General features: G+C 41.7%; 1 protein-coding gene across 14 annotated transcripts in view; it reads right to left on the bottom strand.

Moving 5' to 3' along the window:
• Positions 1–2,975: 2,975 nt before the first annotated feature.
• Positions 2,976–21,087, bottom strand: part of KIAA0232 — a 47,904-nt gene continuing 29,792 nt past the window's right edge. For 9 of the 14 annotated variants that reach the window (XM_083624424.1, XM_083624415.1, XM_083624423.1 and 6 more), the window contains 8 exons: positions 21,002–21,086; positions 14,890–18,160; positions 13,346–13,454; positions 10,670–10,774; positions 7,675–7,737; positions 7,358–7,456; positions 6,227–6,324; positions 2,976–5,481 (listed from right to left, as the gene is read on the bottom strand). In XM_083624424.1, the coding sequence (XP_083480550.1) occupies positions 5,305–5,481; positions 6,227–6,324; positions 7,358–7,456; positions 7,675–7,737; positions 10,670–10,774; positions 13,346–13,454; positions 14,890–18,160; positions 21,002–21,086 (4,007 nt within the window). In that variant the 3' untranslated portion in view covers positions 2,976–5,304. Of the gene's footprint in view, positions 5,482–6,226; positions 6,325–7,357; positions 7,457–7,674; positions 7,738–10,669; positions 12,645–13,105; positions 13,455–14,889; positions 18,161–21,001; position 21,087 lie in introns of all 14 variants that reach the window. The other 5 variants (XM_083624419.1, XM_083624422.1, XM_083624417.1 and 2 more) reach the window with 2 other exon arrangements.

Below are 21,087 nucleotides of genomic sequence, written 5' to 3' on the forward strand. Positions count from 1 at the left end.
TTTACATAGCAATAAATTATTTTGTGTAACATTGATTGAGAGGTCAATATTTATTTGTAAGTTGCTGTAGGAGTCTGTCTTGGCTAAAGAATGGGATAAAAATATTGATAATGCTAATAGCAGCAAGGCATCCAGTGCCTGCTTTGGTACACAACAGTTCAAGTGCATGGAAGGGAGAGCCAGATGCTTGGTTAAAAAAACTTTTTTAAACGTCTTTAGAAAAATCTATCTTGGTGTGGGTAGAGAGCTTCATGGATGCTAGGCCTATTGCTCAGGTGTGTAAGGTTTCTGAGGGCTGTGTGTGGGTGTTGTGCCTGAAAGATGTTGAGCGATTACACCCAGAATGCAGAGGGTTCTTAGTGACCAAGTAAATCAGTGTTTCCCAATCGGGGGCCACATGGTCCCATGGTGCCCCCCAAGGATATTCCTAGGGGCGCCCAGGTGAAAAACCACATAAATTGGGGGGGGGGCACAGAATGAGGCTAGGGGGCTTCAGAGGAAAATGAGAAGTGAAGGGGGAATCATCTTTTTAATTTTTTTTAATGTAATTAAATTTTTATTGGTTTTTCCACAATTAATTTCCACAATTTACAAAAAACAACCCCCATCCCCAAAAACATTTCAAAACCTTATCTTTGAGGTTCTTTAGACCTCATGACTTCCCTCCATTCCCTCTTCTGGTTCCTCCTTCTGCATTTCCATACACATACTTCATCAATTCTTCTTCTAGTGTTATCCAACTTTTTGCTGATTGCAAGTGTGCTGTATAAGCCTGCCAATGTTTCAATTTATTTACATTATTTTACACATATACAATATTTGTTTCCCATTCTTTTCCTTAACTTTGGTATATTTAAATTTCACTGGAAGGAGGCTATCAGTTAAATCAGATTTAAAATCCTGCTCAGTTAAATCAGATTTAAAATCCAGTCTCCTTTTAAGTCGCGGAGGCTGTAATTTCTGCTTCATTTCAGCCACCAAGGCATTCCCAAATATTTCCTGCCTACCACCCATGCCCCAGGGCAGCCATTTTGTGAGTGGTGCCCAGAGCGCTCTCAAAATTTAAAATGTGTCCACTGGTCCAAAATGTTTGGTAACCTCTGGGTCCACAGTGCGGCAACCATTCTTCCTCCTGGTGCTCTCTTGTTCTTCCTCCTCATCTCCGTCTTTGTTGTTCATCTTACAATTTTCAGGTAGCTCCTTTAAATTTGATGCAGTGTGCCACTTTTTTGGATCATCAGTTTAAAGGGGTGTAAGTGATTTATTTTTCCGCCAGTTTGATGGCCACTAGTTTCAGTTCTTGATGATGCTTCAGGGTTTCAGGTGACAAGTTTTGCAAAACAAGCACTGGTTGACCATTGTCAGTTTATGTATGCTTCACAGGTGCCACATTATATTCCCCTTCTACACGTAACATGCAAAACTGATCACTACGTCTTGAGCAAGTGTTTTATCTTGTGACTCGGGAACAACCCTGTGCACATGTTATGTCAAAAATTCCCACTACCATTTCAAGGCTTTAATCTAATACTGTCCCAGTCTGTATCATAAATAGCAATTCTAGCAATATCTTTTCTATTTTAGTGTTTCACGTAACTATTTGCTACTTAAGAAGAGTTTGGATTTGAAATCTCGCTTTATCACTACCCTAAGGAGTCTCAAAGCGGCTAACATTCTCCTTTCCCTTCCTCCCCCACAACAAACACTCTGTGAGGTGAGTGGGGCTGAGAGACTTCAGAGAAGTGTGACTGGCCCAAGGTCACCCAGCAGCTGCAGGTGGAGGAGCGGAGACGCCAACCCAGTTCCCCAGATTACGAGACTACCGCTCTTAACCACTACACCATACTGGCCCTTAAAAGTAGGGATAGGCAATATATGATACAAAACTGGTTTGAAGTCCATATTGTGATATCCTTTTCATAATTTTTGACCTGGCAATATATCATGAATCATGGTATGTGGGTGGACGCACACATGCATGCATGCAAAATCACCATGTGGGGAAAACCGTAAAACCAGCCAGTGCCTCTACATAGCTCCATCCTTATTTCATATATTGTGATATAGCTTAGTGATAGAGGCCACCCCTACTCAAAAGGTTTCAGAGATTTTTGTCCCATTTGGCTGTTGACTTCTTGGTAAGCTGCTAGAATTCCTTACACGAATTCTTGTACAAGGGTACCTCGGGTTACAAACACTTCAGGTTACAGACTCCGCTAACCCAGAAATAGTACCTCAGGTTAAGAACTTTGCTTTAGGATGTGAATAGAAATTGTGCAGCAGTGGCACGGCAGCAGCGGAACGCCCCATTAGCTAAAGTGGTGCCTCAGGTTAAGAACAGTTTTGGGTTAAGAACAGACCTCCGGAACGAATTAAGTTCTTAACCTGAGCTACCGCTGTATACTTAAAGATCTTGTTCCTCTGTTGGCCTGGGCATTTTGGGAAGAGAAGCAGGCACCATTTTTGAGTGCTGTATTCGGCTCTGTGTCTAGGCTATCCTAAGACAGGGGCCAGCAACCTATTTCAGCCGTGAGCCGGTCCACTGTCCCTCAGACCATGTGGTGGGCCGGACAATATTTTGGAAAAAAATATATGAACCAATTCCTATGCCCCACAAATAACCCAGAGATGCATTTTAAATAAAAGCACACATTCTACTCATGTAAAAACATGCTGATTCCTGGACCGTCCGTGGGCTGGATTTAGAAGGCAATTGGACTGCATCCAGCCCCTGGGCCCTAGGTTGCCTCTCCTGTCCAAAGACTTTGTTTCAACATAGGCTGTTGAGTTCTCTCTTTGGGAGGGTTATGCCTGCATCCTTTGTCTCACCTTCAAGAAAATTGCTGCAGTCTGACTTTTTAATCCAACACAGGGATATGTCCCACCACAGACAAGCCCAGGAGCTCTCAACCTATGTAGCCTTGCTTCTCATAGCGAGTGGGGATTTTGTACATTAACAGGCAAAGCAACAAAGCTGTCCTTTTATCTTTTTATTTGGTGTTAAGTAACTCCACAAAAAACAAATTCAGTTACTCTGGTGTATGTGAAATCAGAACAATACAACCACTTGAAGCAAAAAAGTAGAAACAATTCAGCCCAGGAATGAAAAACTGATCCTTCAGTGCTATGGATATGCAATGCGCCTCCGACCACAGTGCATTTCAGCATCTCCACTTTTAAATTATCCTTGCAAAAAAACAAAACACAAACTCACACGTCAACCTCCTCCCTGGAAAGCTTCAGAATTTTCTCCATTCAATTATGGAACAAATAAATATTATTTGTTATTGCCCACACATGAAACATGTACATTTTCAAAGGTGTTAAAATATTAAATCATAATGTAACCAACAACCCTTTCACTGAGATCTACCTAAATAAGCTGAGTTTTAAAAAGTGTGGGTTCTTCTCGCCCACTGCAATATTTCCATTTGGTCATTTCTTATTGTAATAATGACTTACTAGTTAAGTTAATCATTATGATTTATCAGTCTCGCTCTTTTTGCTTTCATGTTGACAGACAATATTCTCAGTGCATGTGCTATACAACTTTTTTTAAGGAAGCTCCAGAAGAAAGTAAATATATAAAAACTTATCCCAAATCTCAAATAAGAAAAAAACCCAAACACACTAAAGATTTGTTGTATGAATGCTAAAATAATGTAGCTTAGAAGCAGTTATTAATAACATTTCCCTGGAAAGTACAAACCAAGCCAATGGAGTAAAAGTTTCAACAGAAAGGAGACATGCAATCTTACAAGGTGTTGATACCCTAGATCTTAAGTCATGTACTATCAATTAAGAAAAGGCAACAAAACTCAAATTTAGTTCAGCTCACTAGCACAGAATAAAAATTTCAAAGCCAGTTCAGCTTAATATTTGAAACAACTATAATTGTTAGGAGTTTCTTGCCTATCAAAAGTAATGGCTTAGCATTTTCAAGTCAATAGTAAACTTTCTGCACTTTCTGATGTCTTAAACATGCTGCTATTGTATAGATCTTTTTTTAAAAACTATGAAATGGTACAAACCAATATTGCTCCTCCTGGCTCTTATGATTTGCATAATACGTTAGTAGCACAAGGAGTTGATAGTCTTGCACAGTTACAACTTGACAGATGCATTGACTATGTTAAAATAAACTTTAAGAGCAGGTCACATAAAGCAACAATCACTACTGCAATCACACATGTAAGTCGTCATCACGTTCCCCACTCCCACCCACAACACACAACTTACTCCTAACATTCTCTCAGGACACAAAGATCGCTACAAGATTTACTAAATTAGAACCACAATAGTAGCCAACTGCAGGAGCCACAGGATTTGTTTTGAGTGACACACTAATCCTTCGCCTATAAATTACCAAACACTGAATTCGAGATTATTTTAGTTATTCAAGCAAAATCTTTGCAGCTTGTGAAAAAGCTCATCATCCATTAAATTTATCCATTGGGTTTAACAGTGCAACCCAAACTACACTTACACCTAAGTACCATTGAAGTAAGTGTGCTTGGGAATCAGGACATAGTGTCATTTTGTTTTTAATCATCTACTTTACAGTACTGAGCCCTGAAAGAGATGAACAGAGAAGAAATGAGGGGGAAGGAAGAAGAGAAAAAAAAATAGTGTTTCTTTCCCAGGCCTGCAAAAATCCTTGGCTTCTTCAGTTAGCAAGAACAAACAATAGTTTCAACTGTGTTAGTTTATATGCGAGTTAAGAGGAGAGATCCTAGAATAGAAAACACAGTTTCTGAAAGTCTCTAAAGCACAGCCCTAGTTTTCCTACTCCAAAGTTAGAAGATCTTAAAGACTGGACAAGCCACACATGTTGTCCTCTCACATTCAGAAAGGCACTGATAGATTACAGTGTTAAGTATTTATCTCCCAAATCTTAAAAGCCAAAAGATAAAATATCTGAATAGCTGTGGACACTGCAATGCTAGTTAGATAGTAATACTGATAAGGCTACAGTTAAAAATAAAAATAACTGCAGCTAAGATGCAAAAGAGCAGTGATACTACCATGACAAATCACATGCACATCCATTCTTGATTTGACAACACAATCTAATCTAGGTTCAAATGGCCAAGGAACTAACAGTTTGGAGGGAGAGGAAAAAAAGCCTTCAATGGGACAATGTTCCCAACTATTGAAAATAAAATATCAAGAAGAGAAAGATAAATACACTTCTGAATCCATTAACCCAAAGGGAAAATCAATTCATTGCTGAGTCACAGACCTTCAGGAAGAGTTTTCCATCTCATGCTATTCTTAAACCATACTTTTTTTACTCCACAGTTTTTATAGCTGAGTTCGAGAGAAAAGCTCTTCACAAGGATCTGCCCATCCATTTCCACCTTCTGATGCTGTGCCTTCAGAGCTGGGGCTGTCACTGGAGTATAGCTTTTTCCTAATGCCATTTGATTTTGTTTCAGAACTTCTGGGATCTGCACACCTTGCTTCATGTACAGAAGAAACCTATAGATTTAAGAAATTAAAATGTAGAAGACAGCTTTGCAAAAGAGAAAATAAAATTTCCCTTAGTAAATAAACATTCAAACATTGTAGAGTGGAACCTTGGTTCTTGAATGCCTTGGTACTCAAACATTTCGGCTCCCGAAGGCCAAAAACCCAGAAGTGTGTGTTCCACTTTTTGAACCTTTTTGGAAGGCAAACATCTGATGCGGTTGTCGGCTATTGTTTCTGGGGTGCCTGCCTTGGTTTTCAAATGTTTCGGAAGTCAAACGGACTTCTGGAACGGATTACGTTCAAGAACCAAGGTACCACTGTATAGTAATCCTATATACAGAAAAGCTAAATCTCAGTGTTACTGCACTATGATTACACATTTTGACTGAGATCCAAAGAGAGTTACATGCACACAATAGGGACTTTCATTCTCCCCACTTTTCACTGCGCCCTCTAGGGCCCATCACATCTATAAGAGGATTCAACATGATGTGAAAAGCTGTGTCTGAAAAGGAAAGTCAGCAACTGCTCCTCTGCAACCTTCAGTGCCTGCTGAGCCCTCTTCAGGCACTCTGCTCATATGAACACTTCTGCAGGGACTAGCTTGGTAAGCCTTCTTTCTCCCTGCCCCTCTCCACAAACTGAGAGGCAGACTTCTGAAATGGGGAATCTCCTCTACTCACTGAGGTTCCACATGTGATTTAGAACTGATTTCCAGTTGCGCTGGCTATTGCGAAATATTTGCTAAGCTTACCATATTAAAATCTAGAAGATGTTCTTCACACTGCGATATTTCTTCCACATCTGCAAATTCTCCAATACTATTCTCTCTCTTGACATTTGTACAGCATTCTTCCAAAGTTGTATTTCAGATAAGGGGGAGACAGAAAAACAGAATTCCATTACAAAAGGTTTTTTGTTTTTGTTAAAGTTACATTTCAGTGGCATAGTGTCTTTATTATGTTTTAAACAAAAGTATCCAGTTTGGTCAATTAAGATGTCAAAAGACAAGCAGAACTGCAACAGAGGCTAGTGAAGGAAACAGAGGTATCTCTCATCAGTTCAATTGGTCAAGTGACTAAACAGAACCATGGTTTTAAAATGTTTTATTTCTTACATCTTATTTTAATACAGTGGACCCTCTAGTTACATACCACTCTGGATACATAACTTTTGGGTTACGAACGTGGTGAACCCGGAAGTGTATACTTCCAGGTTTCACCATGTGCAGAAGTGCTCTGCACGCTTGACATGTGCACAGAAGTGCTCAATTGCACCACGCGCATGCGCAGAAGCAGCACCTCTGCCTACAGACTTTTCGGGTTGCGGATGGACCCCCAGAACTAATTTAATTCGTATCCAGAGGGTCCACTGTATCTTACAGTGTAGTATCAGTTCTTCTGGCTTCTTGTGCAGGCCAGTTTTATGGTCCGGCTATGCCAGTGCTCATGATGTCCACCAACTAATGACACACAGAAGACACAAACATAGGCAAGATACAGACATTCAACCCAGGTGGGCTGTTGTGGATAATCCCTTCCACTGTATGTCCTCTAAAGACATCTGAGGTGACCAGTAAGGGGAAAGGCTTCCCAAACTGATTAGCCACCATAAGAAAAGCAATTCAGTCACAGATTTTGTTGAACAATATCAGTTGTGGAGTGAGGCCTGACAGTACCACAGAGCGGGGGTTGCCATATTTTTGTTTCCACAGGAGTCCTCTGCCTTCAAAAACATTGTTAACAGCCAGAGGGGTTCACTGGTGCAGACTTCCCCAAGTGCAGTTGCACCTGTTTGCCACACTGCCCGTCATTCAGCTTTCAAAGCACAAAACCCTGTAGGAACAAAATGGTAGCTAGTCTAGAGAAAAAAGCTGCTTTCTCACTGGCGGTTGCTGAAGCTGTAGACATCCCTTGTGGTCTGCATGTCATGTTCTGCGAAGAGCATTCTTGCTTCTGTGTATGCAGGATGGTTGCCGGATTGCCTGAGGAGACAAGAGAAACATAGGCAAGGTGTTACAAGACGTTAGCTGTGACCCAAGTAATGAGTAAATGAAAAACGGTGCCAACACTTAAGAGTCTTTTTATTCTAGATGCCACTGCCTATGTTCTTTTACTTCAAACAAGAATGCTCTCAGCTCTTCTGGTGTCAGTATTTGGAAAGACCCATTGGAGATAACATTGTTCTGGGCAAAGTACTTACTCATCAAATGTAGAGTATCTCTCTCCTGCGACTGTTCTGTTTCAATGTAACCTGGTTCTGATCCTGCAAGGGAGAACACATTACAAGTTTTGCTAGCATTAAGAAAAAGTGGAGTGGATTGCTTGGCTTTTATTGAAGTTGGTTGCACTTCCCTTTGTGGGGCAGGTGGGTGTGGACCAGGTGTACAGCCTGGGAGTCATTCTGGACTCACAGCTGTCCATGGAAGAACAGGTTAATTCTGTGTCCAGGGCAGCTGTCTACCAGCTCCATCCGACATGCCGGCACCCGCGGACTGTCTCGCCAGAGTGATGCATTCTCTGGTTATCTCCCACTTGGACTACCTCAATGAGTTCTATGTGGGGCTATCTTTGAAGGTGACTCAGAAACTACAACTAATCCAGAATGTGGCAGCTAGACTGGTGATTGAGAGTAGCCGCTGGGACCATGTAACACCAGTCCTAAAGGTCCTACACTGGCTTCCAGTACGTTTTCGAGCACAATTCAAAGTGTTGGTGCTGACCTTTAAAGCCCTAAATGGCCTCAGCCCAGTATACCTGAAGGAGCATCTCTGCCCCCATCATTCAGCCAGCACACTGAGCTCTTCCTCCGAGGGTCTTCTGCTGGTTTCTTCACTGCGAGAAGTGAAGTTACAGGGAACCAGGCAGAGGGCCTTCTCTGCAATGGCACCATCCCTGTGGAATGCCCTCCCATCAGTTGTCAAGGAGATAAAGAACTACACAACTTTTAGAAGATATCTGAAGGCAGCCCTGTATCAGGAAGTTTTAAATGTTTGACATTTTATTATGTTTCTATATGTGCTGGAAGCCACCCAGAGTGGCTGGGGAAACCCAGCCAGATGGGTGCAATATAAATAATAATTATAACTATTTGCTTTTTCCAGCGCATGATGAGAGCTCGCTGGGATTTGGACAGTCTTATAACCTATTAAGTATGAGAAGATTCTCCAGTCAGTTTAGACTCTTCCTATATTCTAGGGCAGTGATTTTCTTTTTAATATTTTATTGAGGGGAAAAATATATATGAACAAAGACGTACAGATACCACAAATACACAAATGCTACCTATACAAACTAAAACAAGACACCTTACCCATCCCCGTTACCTCCTTCCACCACAGATCGACTTCCTTCCAAAAAACGTCATCTTTATCTCTTACAACCCTTTCTGATTTTATTTTCACCTTTACTTTACATACTTACATACTTAATCTATACTTGCTAACCATATATTTATATTCACACATCCACTTTACACGTTTAATCTATGCATATTAACATATTCTTTTCAGAGCAGCATTTTTCCTTGTATTCTTCAATGCATTTCCATTCTGATTTTAAATTTTGATTTGTTTGAGATCTTATAATTGCTGTAAATTTTGCCAACTCTATGTATTCACTTAGTTTATAAAACCATTCTTCTTTAGAGGATACTGTCTTGTCTTTCCATTTGCTGGCTAGAACTATTCTGGCGGCTACAGTGGCATATAAAAAATTCTTTTCTTATTCTGTGGGATATCACTCCCTATTATGCCTCAGGTTTTTTTCTATGGAGATCCTGAGCATTTTTTTTAACTCATCATGTATTATGCCCCAGAAGGTTTTAATCTTTTCACCTCTCCACCAGACTTTCCGCATTTCCAACATAAGATAGATTTTAATTTGTAAATTTTTGTGAGCTTGGCTGGTGTCATGTACCATTTAAAGAACATTTTTATAAAGTTTTCTTTGATACAGTAGCAGGCTGTGAAATTAATATCCACTTGCCATAGCCTCTTCCACTGTTCTATATAGTCCTGCCAATGTCTTGGGCCCATTTTATTTGAGCCTCCTTTACTTGTTCATCCTTCATGTCTCACTCCAATAGGAAATCATACATTTTGGATACAAGTTTCGTGTTATTTTTTTAATACTGTCAATTGGAATTTTGAATCTTCTTTGCCAAAATCTCTTTTAATATCTGATTGGAAAACACTATTCAGCTGATGGCATTGGAGCCAGTCAGATAAATGTTGCCTTATCTCCCGGTATGGTTTTAACTTTAATTGGCCTTGGTCTTCTGTTATTAACTGCCTAGATGAGGCCCAATGTCTCTGCATGTTCAATTTTTTAACAGCATGTGCTTCCAACGGGGATATCCACCATGGAGTTTGTGGTTCCAATAAGAGGTTGATATCTGGTCCAGACTTTAAATAGAGAATGTGACTAGTAAATCCGCTATGCATTTTAGCTTTATTATAACCGAGAAAGGCATGCCATCCAAATCTGTTACAATGACTCTCAAGGTCTAAAATGTCTGTTCTTTCCAGTGTTATCCAATCTTTTATCCAGATTAGACGTTCCGTCTAGGAAAGTGGTTTTCAACCACTGTGCTATAGCACCCTGGGGTACCTTGAATGATGGTAAGGGGTGCCATGGGCAACACTGGCCTCTGTCCCTCCCTCCTCTGGTGCCCTCCCATATCTCTGCCTCCCAAAGGCTTCTACAGCTGTTTGTTGCAGCAGCTCTGGCTACAAACTCCCCAGGTGAATGGTGCCTCTGGGGCTGGCCAGGGGGTGCTTCCCAGGCCCCTGTGGGGCAGTGTGAGGAGGCCCCTCTCCTTGGGCAGGGGGATCAACTGGGCTGCCCAGAGGACTTCCAAGGAGAGGGGAGAAGAGGAGGCTGAGGGAACACTCCACAAGGGAGGGTGTTCGAAAATGGGTGAGGGGCTGCCAGCTCTGCAGGCAAGGGGTGACATAACTGGGCTACTGAGTCTCAGAGCGGTGCTGCAGAAAGAATGTTGTTGGTCAAGGGAGCCATGGACCTAAAAAGGTTGAAAAACTCTGTTCTAGGGTAGGAGAGGAAAACCTTCTGGCCATGGGTGCACGTACTCTGCACATTTTGGGATGCTTATAAGGAACAGATGGAGGATGCTCAGGACTCATAGTTTAAGGAATGGACCACCAAATCCCTGGTTACCCACCACCCACCCAGATTACCTATGTAGGGTGGCTTGTCCTTCAGCTTCCAGTTGCTGCAGTGGATTTGGGATTCCTGGTGCATGTGTGTGTCTGGAGTTCGGAAGCAGAGTACCTGTAAAGGGTCTGAGAGCACAAGAGTTATCCATCTACCCTTCCTATCTTCCTTGGTGGTTTGGTGTTTGCACAAAGCACCTTTTTATCAAGTTCATACTTGTATGGTCATGTGTTTCTGGACAGAGAGAGTCCTAGCATGATGTATGAGTGATCTTCCCTTGCCAAAGCTTATATACTCCTGGTGATGTGTTGCAATTGGCTGCCAAACTGGAATCTTATTCTGAGATTTGGGAAAGACAGAGGCGGCAGCCATCTGAAGTGCTCCACTAAGAAAGTGTTTGAATTCTTGTTAACACCTTTTTCATAGGAGTAACACCAGGGGCAAGATCAAGTCCTATGTGAGCAAAGGATTCCAACTCGGCTCCATTCCTCTTCAGTCATTCCCCCCATCCCTCGGCCTGCTTGTTCAACAGAAGTCTTAATAATCATTTTATGGTCCCCATTTGTAGCCCCTCTGCACCCCAATTAGGGTGAAAACTTGGCTTCAAGAGAAGGTTTCTCCCCAAGCCTAACTGGTGTGTGCGCGCGGGGGAGATCTTCCTCAAGATTGCAGCTGGGGAGGGAAAATTAATCACTCTTCAGGAGGATCACCCCTACCTCCCAAATCAGGTTTGGAAAGAACTAAAATGCTTTTTCTAATCTTAATTGTGAGGGCACTTGTGTGGTTGTGATGTGTGAGTGGTTGTGGTGTACACTAGGCCTGGGCGTTGTATCAATACATGGGCTGGGACCGGTATGAGGGCCAGAGAGCAATGGCTGCTTCACCTGCAATAAACACTGGGTAAAACCGCCATCGAGCTCTGGCCCTCATATCCCAGAGGGACTGCATAGGAAGGAGGCTTCTTTATATTGCTCTGCTGAAGCGTGTGCGGCTGCCGCGCCTCAGTGGGGCAGTTTAATGAAGCCCCCGCTGAGGGACCCTCAAGCTGGAGGCAGGGGGCTTGATCAGCTGAGAAGTGGGCTTTCTTGAACCACCCACTTCTCAGCTGCATGAGCCGGAATGGGAGCTTCTTTAAACTGCTCCACTGATGGGCATAATTTTCTCTTTGGGCTTGTAAAGCTTACAATGGCACAGAGAGAACAAAAAAGACCCAAGTGTGGAAATGAATCAAACAGAGGCTAGATATTTCTATCATTTTCTTGGATTAGCAGGAAGCTAGTTTAAATGGTAACATTCCTTTGTAGGATTGCTCATTTTTAATTAAAAGCTAAAAGTTGCATTTCAGCTGACTGAAGCACAATTGTTAGTTAAAGCTCAGTATGTCTTGCATGTAGAACCTATGTAGAAGGAAGTAAAGCACGATTACATTCCATAGTACTTACTCCCAGGTAGGTATGCTGCATAAGATGGTAGTGATGACACAAAATAAGTTGGTCTCTAAGGTGCCATACAACTCCGTGAAATACTGGGGCATTCATACATATTAAAAATTAAAAAGCCAAAATCCAAAATTCCCCATATTTTGATGCTTATACTAGAAATAACATTCACTTTACTATTTTTTAAACATTTTTTAAACATTTGAGTATACGGTCTTTGACGTATGAAGGAGAACTGTAAAAAGCAGTGCAGCTATTCAGAAGTCAAGAGGGTTTTTTTAAAGCATGTGTTCATCAACCTACATAAAACCTTAGCTATGCAACTTCAGTTTTTAATCAGACAATACAGTGCTAATAAAAAAACAGTGTTGATAAAATGTTTATAATATTGTTGTGTTCTCCTGGGGGGACTGGACTTCACAGCCAGCCATAATTTGTAGACCCTGTCTGAAACATCCCAGAGTTTCTCTTTAGCATGCAGACATCCCTCATGTTTTTCATTAGTCCCATTGTAGCTTCATTTCTGTCGGCACTCGCCACTTCAGTTGTGAGATAGTAGCTAAGATTAGTTGATTGACTGTATGGGATTGGCAGAAATGACTGGCAGAATCCGCGACCAGGGAGAAGAGTCGGCAGAAGAAGATTGGAAGAAATTCAAGGACTATTTACAGAAATACTATAAAATTAATGAACTTTGAAAGATGCTGGATCGAACTTATGTGGTCTCTAGCTGTTATGATAAAAATAATTGGGATTAAAATTGTTTAAGTCATAAAATTTAAAAAGCTGATTGGAGAATAAGGTGTTAATTAAAAGGAATGTTAAGAGATTAGGATTTGCTGGATTAACAATTTGAACTAGAAAACAAGAAGGGGAGGTATGAGGAAGTCAAAGAAACATGTTATGGAAAAACTGTGGTTGAAACTGATTTGTTTTTAATATTTTTCTTTTTCTTTTTTCTTTTGTGTTTGTATAAAACTGGAAAATTTAATAAATATTTATTAAAAAAAAGATAGTAGCTAAGATTAAATATAGATGACCACTCTTAATATGCCAGAAACTACTTTGTAAGCTCACAACACTATTGCAGTGGTAAGAATGCATGGGAAGTAGGTGAGTGGCAATTCCCCTCCAAAAGTATGTTTGGCATACGGTACTTAATGGTTACAACTTGGTACATGCTCAATTGCATTCATCTTCTATTTCTGCTCAGATATAAAGTGTTCAATTCATTTTAAGTAAGTTAAAAGATGCTGCTACCTTCAAACTGTGATGCAGGAAAGAGTGGCGTATAAAGAGCTTTCTCCCACCAGCACTGCTTCGCTTGATTGTAGCTTATTTTCTGAAGATCATTATTCAATACAGGGAACTGTTTTGAGAATAACTGCATTTTAGATTAAGAGATAAAACACTGCACTAAACTGCACTTCTGCTAACTGATTAATCTGTAGCCAAAATACGTTTAAATGTTGTTTAAAAGTTACAGTTGCAAAGTTTGTGTCTTTTGATAGAATGACTATATAGCACCAGTTACACTCACGCAGCATTGACTGAGGGATCAGCCCCACTGAAGCTTATTCCCAGATTCAAAGCAGTCTGTTTCCCAAGAAACAGAAGAGAATAGCAGAAGGTATTTGTGCTCAGCCTTGAGATCAACACCTATGTTTGAATTGGATCCCAGTTCACATTTAATCCCTGTTTGAGGATGACAGGTAGAAAGTCATGTGTGCTGCATTCATTCCGCTGCTCTGTAGTTCTCTGGCTTGGGGCCCTCAAAAATCCTCATACTGATAAGAGCAGCCATTTTTAAAAACAGCTAATAATTCATGCTTTAAATTTTAATTTTAAAATATACCATACTGCATATACTCGAGGATAAGCCGACCCGAATATACCGTAAGCCGAGGCACCTAATTTTACCACAAAAAACTGGGAAAACTTATTGACTTGAGTATAAGCAGGTTCACCACACCACAAACCTCCTGGTGGGCCAGAGTGCATGCACGCACGTGCACATGTGCACACAGCAGAGGGGGCTTCTCTCTCCCCCCAGCCCCTCCCGCCCCCCTGCCTACCTAGGGTGCTGCTAAGAGGCAGAGGCTGGTGGGGGCAGCAGTGGAGGAAGAACAAGCAGCCCCAAAGGGCTCCTTTTTGCTTCTCGTTCCTCCGCCGCCACTAGAGTATAAGCCGAGGAGGGCTTTTTCAGCATAAAAAATGTGCTGAAAATCAGCTTATACTCGAGTATATACGGTACTTTAAAGTCACAAATTCAAGCCAGCCTTTCAGTTGCTAGATTATATAGCATGACTGGAGGATAAATTCTGAAATCCCCTATCTTTTACCCTTCATAAAAAAATTAATCATAACAGTTGGATCAGGACTATACATTTTAGGCAGGTTGTCAAATTCTTCCAACAAGCAGCATAATACAAGAATAGAACAATCATTTTAGAACACCTTGGAATATTCACACAGGTTCTTAATATAGTGCAACAGCTATACCCTGCCCAACAGGGTTAGACAGCAGGTTGCAAGAAAATGGTATTGTATTTGCTCACTGAGAGAGGTTTGTTCTCTTAGCAGTCCGGATGCCAACCCTGTCTTTCTCATGTTCCTCTTCCTGCTTTCTTGAGTATCTTTGAGTTTACATGTGTGAACAATGTTGATCACAACCTATTTAACACATTAATGTAATTCAAAGCCAACATGCCTTTTGTGACGGCATTAAGGTTCCATTTTTCTGAAATATGTTAGATCTTTGAATTATACAAAAAATGTACAGAATACATCTCTCAAGAACATACCTCTTTCAGATGTGCTGAAGTAACAAGATTATCTTCATATGAATTATCTCCACAACTGCAAGACTTGTCTTCCTCTTCTTGTGGTTCTACAACATTGCAACTAGTGCTAGGCTTTTCCACAGCCATCACGTCTTGCAGGTCTTTTATACCACATTCTAAGCAAGAACTCTCGTTTTCCAACAGCAATATTCCAGATGATTCTTCCTGGGAATCCAGAGATGTCTGTGCACTCTTTTCCATTCCACACTTCTTTAATCTAGGAAGGAACTTTCCAGACTCAAGTTCCAATTTGCCATAATAATGCCCTTCTTTTTCTGCATCTTCTTCCAGTGGCTTAAGATCTGCTTGTGGATCATCAAACACTTCAGTCTGTGAAGGGGCAGGGATAATCCCCTCGTCTTTCTCTGATTCAAAGTCAGATTCACTTCCACCACATGGAGAAAGTTCAGATGCAGAAATGGGGCGAAAGTGAGTTCTAGGAGAAATTCGTATAGCTCTGTATTGTGTTCTCCCAGCACCACATATTCTAGGACGAAAAACCTCCCTATCAGAATCAGAGCAAAGAATAGATTTGGGTTTAAAGCAAGGGCTGAAGGATGCAATTCCTTCTGGTTCAAATGTACATTCTACATGAAGAACTTGTGAAAATGGATTATTCAAATCAAAGGAAGAGAATGAATATTCAAGACCAGACTCTTCACCTTGAAAATTACCACAAGCTTCTAACAAGTCTTCATGGAAGATAAATGAAAAACCCCTATTTAATCCACGATCACCACACTTCAACTGCTCACTCTGTTCAAATGATACTAAAGGTCGCCATAACTGTCTGTGACCAGGGGCAAAGCTGTTTCCTGGTGTCATGAAAACATCTGTACCAGCTATTGTAACTACATCAGAAGTTGCACACTGTAGTAAGTTTCCTTTTGGATGGTTAGGCGGCACCACTGCCCACTCTCCATCACTGTTAAAAGTTTTGAGCTCCCCATACACACCACCAAGAATAAATGAACTTTCTTTATCTTGGTTAATATCCCATGGTTTGGAGGGTGTAGTATAATCCCCACAATCCACTTCTGATAAATTGTTTGAAGCAAAAGCTCTTTTCTCCAAATTCTCTTTCTGTCCTTCCCACAGATGATATTCTGATCTTTGCACTGCTTTGTTAGGGTCCTGAAGAATTTCTACCTTTGTGTCATTTAAGCAACAGCAATAATGATTTACATCAGTTGAAAACAGCTCCTCTTCTACACCATCTATTTCTATAATTGCTGCAGAATTTCTGTCTGTCATATTTGTCCAGATGTCTTTAATAACCCCTGAGCCATAGTCATCTTCATGTGGACTGCTGTCACTACACACTTGTGTAGATTCATATTCTTTATCTTCGGCTTTTTGTTCTAATTGTATACCACATATAGATTCTAGTTTTGATTTTTTTGTAAAAACTAAGGTAGGCATTTCTCCTAAAGGTCTAGTCTGTTCCGGGCAGGTTTCCTCCTGCAAAAAATCTACAATTTCTTCATCTATGTAACTTGAAGATACTCTGGGAACTACATAATTTATCTCATCCGAGTTAAATTGAGGGGATTCTTCAAATGGAATATTTAAAGTCTCATTGTCTGAACGTGTTTCTTCAGAGTATGACCATGGACTACAAGTTCTTGTTGATAAATTAGAACAGTGTTCGTTTTCATCAAAGGCACTATTTTTGGTCCATATTAACAATCTAGACTGTGTTTTCCCAAACATACCAACATTGCTACTAGAATCTGCATTTTCATTTCCCAAACTGAATTTTTCTAAAGGAAATGGTAAGACAGAATTACTGCATTGCACTTCAAACACTGAAAAAGAATTTAAACCAGACCCTTCATTAGTATCTGAAAACAGCTCTTGATTGCCTGCAAGCATGTGAGAATTAAGCATTGTGCTGTCTAAAGTAGGAGAAAGTCTAATAGGAGAATCTCCTCCAAAGCTTTCCCCATCTGCATCACCAGAGCTAGAAGACGAACAGCACTCCCAAAATTGAGCTAAATTACTAAGATCTTGTAAGAACCACCCTTCAGCACCAGAGGTGGCTGAATCTGCCCATATTGCACTTTCCCCTTGCAACTCCATTCCATCAAACACTATGCAACATTCTGCCTCAAAATTAGTCCCCTCTTTACTTTTCTGCCGAATCATATTCAAAATCCGACTCTCTCCTTCCATCTTGCCTGAGGCACCAGAATCCAACATGGATTGGTCAATATCCACTTCATAGAAGTGCGTTAGTTCTGACAGATGAACGCCATCTGAGTGTGTATCGTCCTCTGGTTGAGAACACTTTGAGGTCCTAGTGAGGCCAATGTCCTCATTTAGAACTGCAGGCATTTCCACAAAATGGCCATCAATGAAAGTACCTGCTGCGAGGTATGTTTTATTAATATTATTGTTGCTAATGCAGAGACCTTGCACCGATTCAGCTAATTCTTCTACAGCCTCCGAAGTTGCATCACATGCATCTTGCCTATTGCGGTACGTCGTCTCCAGCTTGCTTTTTCTACTCAGGGGAACAAAGTATTCAGTGATTGGCTCAGTATACCATAAGGGCTCTTCCTTATATTCCTTCTCATTTCTGCTATCAAAATATAGCTCTTTTCTCTCGTAGTTCCCAGTTTCTTTCCTTCTAATTTCTTTTAATGGCCGTTTACCTCTTTTACAGAGTTGTTTGATAGATCCATTACTGCTGCTGCCACCATGAATTTTTCTTTCAGACTTCTCACCAAATTTTGCCAAATGCCTGCTTTGTCCATTGCGACCTTTTTTACTCCGAACCTCCCTTGTTTTATGCCTGACTTTAACACATTTTGTGGTTGCCTTTAGTTCACCTTGATTACCACTAGAATTTGAACCTTCTTCACTGGAGCCAGAAGACCAGGATCGCGGGCGTATCTTTCCCTCAGATTTATGTCGGACTTGCTTTTTATATAAAACAGATTTATCTTCAACACTGCTACTTCCAAACTTATTCTCTTTTTCATCTTTATCCTTTTTCTGTGTGGTTCTCTCATGGACAGTGGCATGCACTTTGTTACCATTTCTCTCTTTGGAAATTTCACTTTCACTAATATAATCCTTTGGAGATGATGTATCTGTGCTAGTTGCTGGGGCAGTAGAAGAAGATGAGGAGCTGGAGTAAGAACAAATTTTGGATTTATTCCACACTGTCATAATTTCTTGCAGGCAAACAGGTTTCTTGGAAAGAGGTGGGAATGCTTCATAATACCTGAATGGAGAAACGAAAAAATAAATAAATCAGGAATAAGTTTTATATGCAGGACTTACTGTAGATATGGGTTTGACACTCAATCCTTCTCTCATAGCTTACTAGATGAAAGGGGGATGACGACAGACAAGGGTTCCATTTATATGAAGGGGCAATTGGAATGTCTCAGACACTCCCATACCTGTATTGCTTGGGGTGTGTGGGCATCATGGGAATGATTACTCATTATGCCCAGACATCCTGGCTCACTGTACATGCACATGAGTGTCCAAAGTCTCTCTGCAGAAATACCGTATTTTTCACTCTATAACACGCACTTTTTTGCTCCTAGAAAGTAAGGGGAAATGCCTGTGCGTGTTATGGAGCGAATGCACTGGACTGGAGCCCTGGCTGCCGTCAGTCAAGCAAAGCGTCTGTCCCGCTTTGCGCGGCTCTCGCTTTGCTTGCTTTAAAGCAACCTACGGAGGAGCCGGGGAGGAGGGAGTGAAGGAGAGCCATGGCAGCAAAGCGGGAAGCAGCCGCTTACACGGGAGGAGGGACAGACGGGAGCCATAGCGAGCCGGAAGGAGGCAGGCGGTTAAACGCCAGCAGGCGCTTTTAAAAGCGTTGCGTAGTCAGCAACAGCTGCTGCAGCCTCAGCTAGCAAAGGTCTCTCTCTAAACGGAGCAACGTTTGCTCTAAACGGAGCAATGAGGCTGCAGAGGGACGGCAGGGCACAGGAGGGGTTGGATTGGGAAGGGAAAAGATTAAGCAACCAGCAGCAAAAAAAAACCCAACCTCGAGCTCTGAGCCACGAACGCAGTGAAAACCAGGAAGTAAAAAAAAAAGGCTGGGGAAGGCAAGGGATGAGGGAGAGGGGAAAACTATGCAAATCCCCCCCCCCCAGCTGATCCGCTGGGGACGGGAGCTGGAGTGTGCTTTTTTACTTCTGCAGCTTGTTTTCAGGCAGGATAGATTTGAGCATTGTCTGGGTCCTAGTGCCCTTACCGCTTTTTTGTGCTCCATTCTATTGCTGCTGGTGGCTGCTTATCTCTCAAACTGAACCTGATACCAGTAGCCACGTGTACAAAGTAGAAGGCTGCAAGCAGGAGCGCTTTTACACAGCTAATGGCGAATCCCCTGCAATCCAAGTCCTCCTCACTTGCTCAAATCTATTCTGCCTCAAAACAAGGAGCGGAAGGAAGAGGCGGCAAACTGTTAAATGGAAAAAAACCCCAGGCACAGGGCAAATACCTTATGTATACCTTTAAAGCAACAGTGCTCTTTCCCTCCCTCCTCCCCACTTAGCTCGCCGAAAAGCTCCTTCTCCACCCACCCCACGCGTGTTCCTTGTCCCTTGAGTGCTTTTCCTTCCCTCCCCACTTAAAACGTGGTTACAAAGCACGGATCCACATGGATCCTCAGGATTTTTGCACTGGGTCACCCCAAATTCACCATCAGATCACATAGCATGTCCATGGCTGCAGCCAGCACCAAAAAACACACACGCACCCACTGTTTCATGGGGCCGCAATGGCGCAAAAACATGGTTACAAAGCATGGATCCACATGGATTCTCAGGATTTTTGCATTGGGCTACCCCAAACTCACCGTCAGATCACGTGTCTGTGGCCACAGCATGAACCACAAAAATCATACATCCACTGTTTCGTTTAGAATATTTTTTTCTTGTTTTCCTCCTCTAAAAATTACGTGCGTGTTATGGTCAGGTGCGTGTTATAGAGCGAAAAATACGGTAGGTGGGTCCTTTCTGCCACCTCTGAAAAGCAGAGCAAAGTGGGAGGCAGAAGGAAAGGTTCCATCCAGTGCTTTTTTCTGGGGGGATGCAGTGGTACGCATACCACTAAACATTTTGTGAATCTTAAGCTTGGCCTCATTGAGGGGCAGTATTTCAATATGAGTAGGAAAATGAGAGTACCCCTAAACACTTTTTTGGGGCGGGGGGGGGGGGAGCACTGGTTCCATCCGTGTCAGGAGGGGCACAGAAACACAGATCTCTAGAGTCCCTGGTGCCCAATGTTGTCATCAAGCATGAAGGGGCAAAGAAGCCAGATGTCCAGGAGACCATCTTGTAAATTCATGTTATTTTCCTCAACAGGTGTCACTGAAGACAACATTTCTGACACAACAAAACTAACTTCTCCAGCAAGGTGAAAGGTAAAGGACCCCTGCATGGTTAAGTCCAGTCAAATTTGACTATGGGGTGTGGCACTCATCTCCACTTTCAGGCCAAGGGAGCCAGCGTTTGTCCAGACAGCTTTTCTGGGTCACGTGGCCAGCATGACTAAACTGCTCCTGGCGCATGGAACACTGTGACAAGTGCCAGAGTGCACAGAAACACAGTTTACCTTCCCGTTGTAGCAGTACCTATTTATCTACTTGTGCTGAACTGCTAGGTTGCCAGGAGCTGGGACAAAGCAACAGGAGCTCATCCCGTCATGTGGATTCGAACTGCTGACCTTATGATTGGCAACCCCATGAAGCTCGGTGGTTTAGACCACAGCCACCTGTGATTCATCAAATCAATAGCTTTTCCCTGCCTATTTTTCTCATCCTTAGCACCTTGTTTGGTAGGACTGATAAACGGGGGAAGGCTTGCTGTGGATGAAAACCAGTATTATCCTTTGTCAAAGGAAAATATAACTTTCTCATGTATATATTTTTTAAAAATCTTATTTTATGGTTACAATGCAGAAGTAAACATTTTAATAGAAAACGAAAGACTGGAACCCTTATATTAAGACCTGTATATGTTTAACTGTCTATTTAAAATAGCATTTGGCTTTTACATCAACATACACAGGAAAACACAATACTTCATTTTAAAAGAGGGATACCTACATTTCGACCTGATCCTTTGCTGCAGGAGAGAAATCAACTTCAGGAGGCAAAGAGCCCTCAAGTTTTTTGTGAATCTTCTCCTCTGC

This window comes from Podarcis filfolensis, assembly GCF_964270895.1.
Source record: "Podarcis filfolensis genome assembly, chromosome: 7".
Lineage (NCBI taxonomy): Eukaryota > Metazoa > Chordata > Lepidosauria > Squamata > Lacertidae > Podarcis > Podarcis filfolensis.